Genomic DNA, 6,790 nt, shown 5'->3' on the forward strand with positions numbered 1-6,790 from the left:
CAGGGATCGTCACACTTTAGAAACTTGCTATGAACGTTGAAACGCTGACGAGTTCGGCCGCTAGTTCGGCCGCTGAAATTGCCGGACTTGCAACGAAGGTGAAATATTGACCTCGATCATGTAATTTGCTAGCCACTGACAGCGTCAAAACAGTTGGCTCAAGACCTCGAAAAACAAGACAAGGAGCGGCGGCGGCTGCATGCAACCACTTTAACGTTCACGCCATCGCTCAGATATGAGTTGCACCCCAATCCACTCCACATCCCGACTCTTCTCCCCGCGTATTTCTTACGCGTATGTTACACGTCCAGGCCTCCGACTGAGCCTAGTATCACATACGAGTCAATGGTTGACCGGCTTGCCGCGGCCTTTCTGAGCCATTATTTCCCAATGTCACATCAGTTCCTAATTCAGCCTCAACACACCTATCGGGCTGAAGTGTCCGAGGATGCAATGAATATTCAGGCCGAGTGGTCGATGTTGGGAGAGCATGGAAGTCAATATATTTATCAAGAAGAATTGGTCAGTCTTGTCTCCTCCAGTCCTACAGAGACTCAATTGAACATACTGTATACAGGACTTTCCTATTTTGCCTGACAGTCCAGCTCAGTCGAGCCCACCCACGGTTTCGGTCTGCCATCAAGTCAAATCAAAGATGCTCGTCTGGACAAGACCTATCGTTTGGTTGATTCAACCCCTTCGGGTCTGCAAAGACCAGATATCTCCGTCATTTTCCAAGGACTCTTCGAGGAAACTAACCCACGCATTCCTGAGAGGTATCCTGGACTCTCAGCATTCGATGTAGCAAACATTGCCGTTGAGGTGCCGGTTGTTATGGGGGAAAGCAAACTACGAAACCAAGATTTGGCCATTGAACAACTGACACGTTATGCGCAGACGTTTGGTAAACAAGACTCGCCTAAAATGCGGTTTTGTGCTTTCGTGCTTCGTGATAGGGGCTTGGAAATTGCCCTTTTCCGCTACAAATCGGAAAGCAAGATGCTGGACCCAATTTTGCTGAACAATAGGACTTGGTGCCCAGTATATCACAAAGCAGTCCATGAAGAAATGTGCAGCTTTGTCCGAGAAGTCCAGTTGACGTGGCAGGACTATGGTTTGTGTTGGGCTTACGAGGCAGAATCTTGAAAATAGCACGGATATGTGTATAATGCATGAATACTTTTATCTCAATGTTAACATGCCTGCCGAGAAAAAAGACAGGGATAAGCGGTACTTGTGGTCGTTAGAGATCAATCTCTGGAATATGACCCGCGGCGAGCGGCAGCCCATGGCAGCGGGGGCTGGAAAACCCTGGACGACGCGGCTGGTGCTGCAACTAAGTGCAAAAGAAGATGCACATGAAAAAATTGAAAAAAAAGGGGGGAAGGCTAGTCCACGCAGCGGGTCTCGCGTCGAGCGGCTGCTCTTGGCAGGGTGGGTCCAGGGTTTTCCAGAGAAATTTAAATTTACACTGTCACACATTTTTTGTGCCGCAAATGTCGCGTTTGATGCAACCTTGATTCAAGCAGAAAAAAATTCGAGGGGCCGTGTCACATTATCCTATGTACCATACCGAATAGGAAGGAGACTTCAAGGAGTACACGATAAGCGATGCAGTCTTCATTGCGATTCTAGCTCTCGCGCCATGACAGAGTCTTGAATGCTGTCGATATATTTTGTCGGCTTGAGCATATTCTTGACGATGAAGCGACCATCTAATTCTGCAGCGGTTAGCAAACACAATACTCACTGGGCAAATCGTTTCCTTCTGCCCTTTGTTTTGCTTCTGTTGCATCCCGACACACCCCAGTTTCGACATGGCGCTTCACAAGTCCCCGACACGCTTCTGCCTCATCAACACGGAGAAACCAGCGTTCGTCCAACACATCGGGAGCCTCAACCCATGGGTCAATGGAGAGGTAGGTGTGGAGGCCCTCGATAATGACAAGTCGATGATGTGCTTCGACACGAGAATGGCATCGAACCTGAGAAAGTCGGGGCTTTTATGACAACTTCTGAGGTGAAAAGCTGTCGCAGGCCTTGACGAATGCGACATATCCAGCGGCATCAAATGTCCAATGAGCGCCGCGCCGTTCATGGGCTGATGTCGGTAACGGTCCCCAGTCAAACGTAGGCGGCGATGGTGTCGCAGGCGAATGGCCAGGGCTCCGGGAAATCAAAGCCCATCATAGGCGTGACTGGGTCAAGTCCAAATTGGATCGGGAAACCTCGTTGTGGTGTTTGGAAACTGAGTGGCGGTGGGGTTGCGGATGCAGCTTGCGTGTTGAGGAGTGGTTGTTTCCTGATGCCCAACAATGCTCGTTTCAATTTGTGAGCCGAGCGTTCCGCATTGAGGGCAGCAGCAGTCGGTATTGCGACATCGGGCATGACATTCAGCGGTCGTTGCCGACCAACAGGATCCGGTAATCTCTTGTCGCGGCCACTGGAACCATTGGTGTGTGGATTGGCCAGGTTGAGCTTGTTAATTCGGGTATGTAGTTTTCTCTACGTCATGTGATTGCTTGTCGAGAGCCATATCCATGTTTCGAATGTGCGATTCAAAGTGTCCAAGGTCGGAGCACTTTAGAAGTTCAATGTACAAACAAGTCAGAAAATTATAGTACACACCGTAGCCCAGGCTTTCCGCTATCAGCCCTGCTCAGTCGTTTCTTGTGCTCGTGCAAATGTGATTCGAGCTTTTGAACCCGATCTTGGACAGCCTGACAATGCATCACTAAGGCTTTTACGGACCTAAAGAAGCAACTAACCCGCACAGTTCTCCGCAAATGAGTCTGGGTTTCGAGATGTTCGGGTCCCAAAGAGCGTGCTTTTAACATTTTGGCAAAGTCCTTGTCATGCTGGGCTTTCAGGAACCTCCCAACCTCCTCTCGTCATGTCCCCCTGCGATATAGATCAGAAGACTAGATACATTTTTCATAGGTCACATACCTTTCAACAGGTTGTTTTCCAAATCTCGAATTCGTTTCTCCCATTGAGCCTTCGTCTGGAGACGAAGTGACCATTTAGACTGTTCACCTGTATCAGAAGGTCGTGCTGACCAACTCAACTCGCTTCTGACTTGCGGTCTGCGCAAGTATTTTGAACTGTAAAAAATGAGCAGATTAACCAGCACAGTTAAGACCACTTACATCCTCGAGTCCTCTAGCCATTGCCGCGAACAGCAATGCACATTCCTTCTGCATTCCTTCCTCCATTGTCGAAAGCTCAGCTCGAGATGGAACGACTGTTGGTGGCGGTGGTACTGAAATGAAGGGCATAGACGGAGTTCCCTTAATTGGTGTTGATATTGCCGATGGTTCGGGAGTTTTTGCAATCGGCCTACGAAGAAATTACTGGGGCCGGTTGGTGATGGACTTGGAGTAGATAGTATTGGGCTGAGTTCGGGGAAGGTAGGAAGCGGCAGACCTTCTGAAGGGGATTTGTGGTTTCCCGCAATGTTGGAGCTGGGGTTGAGGCAAAGGATAAGGCTGAAGGTGGAGGTGGAGGTGTCTTTGGGCGTGAAGGCTTGGGCGTTGTATCCGGTGTCTTGGCTGTGGAGGAAGAACACCGAACGGTAGTTTAGGAGAAGCGGGCCACGTCTTAGGAGTAAGTTTTTCGGCTTCATCCCTGGACATAGGTGCAGCGGCGAGAGGTGAGCTCTTGGCAGGTCTTGTGCTCGGCCTACCCAAACCAATTCCAAGAGACGGTGTGATAGGAACTGGTGCAGCAAGTGGGGCAGATGGTGGTGTTGGTTTCTTTTCGGGACTTCCTGGCGGCGTTTCGCTTTCTTCTCGGATAGTAGAGAGACGAGATTCTTCTGAAGAATCTGATTCATCACCGTCCGACTGCGTCGATGATGAAGGATGTGGCTTGAGCGCGTCAGCGTTGGGAGTCGACGAAGGGGAGCGGGAAGGCGGTAATGGCACAGTAGTTGGTGAAGGCGATCGCGAATAAGCATCATCATCATCTTCCGAAGCCAAAGCTCTCCGACAAAAAGCCATCATCATCCGGTGGCTCGTCTTGACTATCTTCTGCACCATCCACGCCGTCCGCTTCTGCTTCCAACAAAGAAGCCCCCTTCTGAGCCCAGTGACAATGAACCAAATGACGATCGTGGTTGGACAGTCGTGGCTGGAGCTGTAATCTGGATGAGTACAGAGGACAAGTCAGCTACTGAGATCTTACAGGGCGAGTCAATGCTCTGTTCGTCGGCGGCTTTTAGCAGATTGAAAACGTGTTCCGGCCGGAGTAAAATTACCACCCGATGGCGCAAATGCGCTGAATGCACTGACAGAAGAGGATGACGACGCTGATATTGGTCCAAAAGCGGATTTCGGAGTACCCAACGCAGATGTGGCTCCGAAAGCCAGCTTTTCAGAGACTGGCGTCAAAGGATTAGACGTCGAACGCAGATACCACAGGAGAAGCCGGTTGATAGAAAGGCGACGACGCTGGCATGCTATTACCAAAGCGCCGAAGCCTTCGGCAGGTTTGAATCCCGTGGTTGCGGTTTTCAAGTTACTGAATGCCCCAGTAGTTGGCGGCGAAGGGGTGCTATTGGTAAATTTCAACGGCGAAGGACTATCATTAGTTGAAGCTGGGGTTGGTGACGGCGAAGATGGTCCGGAGACTGAACTAGTACTGGTCGTCCATGTAGAAAATGCGGAGGCTAGGGTCGAAGGGGTGGAGGCTTTACCAAACACACTTGTGGTTGGCGTCCCACCAAAGGCAAATTGAGCTGGAGAGGGAGACAAGTGGGACAAATACGCTTGTGGTTGGCGCCAAAGGCACTGTTTACTGACGCAGGAGCACCAAAGCCAGATTGGGCTGGAGAGGGGAATGGCGCGACATTTGGAGACGGCGAAGATGGTGTCGGAGTAGACGTGAAACCAGATGTACCCGTCACAGCAAAAGCACCAAACCCACCAGAGGCAGGTGCCCCAAGAGTTGAGGCCGGTTTAGAGCCAAAACTCGTTTGTTCGAAGGCGGGCTGTCCAAAGGCGGGTTGCCCAAAGGCGGGTTGTCCAAAAGCAGGTTGTCCAAAAGCAGGTTGTCCAAAGCCAGATTTGCCAAATGAGGATGATGCTGGCATTGAATCTTTTGTGGTCGTATTCCCGCCAAAAGCACCCCCAGTTCATGCATTCGAGGACGGAAGTTGTGGATTGCTGAAGGCACCGGTGGATGCGCCACCGAATGCACCAAACCCGGCGGCAGGCTTGACCAAACTCGGATCTGAGAATTTTGAAGGGGCTGGATTTGCTGGTTGGTTGGCTGGATGATTTGGGAGCAGTGGAAGGGGACTGGGCGAAGAATTAAAACCTCCGAATAAACCTCCCGTGGTGGATTTTGGTTTGCTGTCTGAGCTCGATGCGCCCAGGGACAAACCACCAAAAGAAGGGCCCGTATTATCTCCCATCGAAATTGAGGGGGTGGCGGACATGGGTGGCGCTACAGGTTGCGAAGCAACAGTGCTTGAGGAGGAGCTTCCTCCGAAAGGCGACGGATTGCTGGGGAAAACCGGTGCGGAATTCTGTCCAAATGGCGAGGCATGAGCGGAACTTTGCCCGAAAGATGACTGCCCCAAGACGGATGTTGTTTGTGAGAAGGGACTCGGCGCCGCGGGTTGAGGAGGTTGAATCAGTCCATTGTATGGCTTAGAGTCGGGATGGGTGATATACCATGCCTGGACTGTGCCATCATTGAGATATGCCAACATGATGGGCATTTCATTGGTCAAGTCCGACTCAAGGCATAGAAGGTAAGTATCTTCGTCGTTCTTGTCCAGGGGCACTGTGAGCGGATTTTCCTGCGACTGTTGGAACCACGCAGACCCCGCAGAGCCGTGAACTTCAAGATCGGTCGACGAATTATCGCCAACTACCATCAGTGTAGTCTCGGGACCACCAGAAGCCTCAAAATCCCAACGGGGTATAAAATTAAGACTCGGGAGTTGGGAGTTCGTTCAGGCGAGGGGAATGGGTGAGCGAGTTGCACGACAGTTGTGATGTTTGACTGGTGGTTTAAGGATACGATGTGATGGGCAGGCTGGTTGGAAAAATAGCTAGTGCGAAATGTGAATGCGGGACCAAGCCAATCGAGAGAAACAAGAGGCGGGCTGGCTGTGGAGGGGGATGTGTTGGAGGGGCGCCGCGTTATTGAATCCAAATGTAAGAATATCGCCGGATCGCAAGCCAACTGCGAGTTGTTTCCCCTTTGGAGACCAAGATGCTGATGGTCATGAGAATTTGACGAAGGTAACAAAAAAGCACATAGAACATACCAGCGACAGGTAAGTTATCAGCATCTGTTGCGCGCCATGCTCCCTTAGTTTGCATTTGGGCATCCAACATTTCGACTGTGCCGTCCATCCTTACAATAGACCACGAGTTGAGCAAGATCTCCGTCATTGCAGGGATTGGGTAATATCTGTAAAGGTAGACCCGAGGAAGCCTGATACACTTGAAGTGGGCTTGATGGTGTAGAGGACAAGAACAAAGCCCCAGTGTCATAGATGACAACCTGGCCGTCTTTTAGTCGGGCCAGAGCGCGTAGCATTACAAGCAAAAGCGGTTGCGACGGGATTACAGGGCAAAATGATATCGGGTTGGAAAATTCCATCGCCACCTGTCTTGAATGCTTCCTTCAGCTTTTTCAATGGAGAGACGATAAGACCTGGAAAGAAGAATTGGAATTGGAATTAAAACGACGAGATTTTGTCCACAGACCATTGGAGGTTGAGGCTGCGAACCAGCCTCCATTCGCGTGGGTAGTTGCAAAGGTCCTCTCGAGG

The 6,790-nt window shown here is 50.8% G+C and overlaps 2 protein-coding genes across 2 annotated transcripts; both read right to left on the bottom strand.

Moving 5' to 3' along the window:
• Positions 1-1,620: 1,620 nt before the first annotated feature.
• On the bottom strand, positions 1,621-5,092 carry MIND_00892000 (uncharacterized protein; the record flags this gene model as incomplete). The annotated part of the gene is made up of 11 exons (XM_037365568.1): positions 1,621-1,721; positions 1,751-1,985; positions 2,131-2,443; positions 2,629-2,720; positions 2,769-2,827; positions 2,875-2,901; positions 2,950-3,036; positions 3,080-3,104; positions 3,150-3,339; positions 3,376-4,137; positions 4,803-5,092. The coding sequence occupies 11 exons, from the start codon at positions 5,090-5,092 to the stop codon at positions 1,621-1,623; spliced, it is 2,181 nt and encodes a 726-aa protein (XP_037218810.1).
• A 42-nt stretch (positions 5,093-5,134) lies between these two features.
• Positions 5,135-5,884, bottom strand: MIND_00892100 (uncharacterized protein; the record flags this gene model as incomplete). The annotated part of the gene is made up of 1 exon (XM_037365569.1): positions 5,135-5,884. One exon carries the CDS (start codon positions 5,882-5,884, stop codon positions 5,135-5,137), a length of 750 nt encoding a protein of 249 aa, XP_037218811.1.
• Between the last annotated feature and the right edge of the window lie 906 nt (positions 5,885-6,790).

The sequence above is a fragment of the Mycena indigotica genome, assembly GCF_014461135.1.
Source record: "Mycena indigotica strain 171206Taipei chromosome Unknown Mind.scaff0007, whole genome shotgun sequence".
NCBI classification, from domain to species: domain Eukaryota; kingdom Fungi; phylum Basidiomycota; class Agaricomycetes; order Agaricales; family Mycenaceae; genus Mycena; species Mycena indigotica.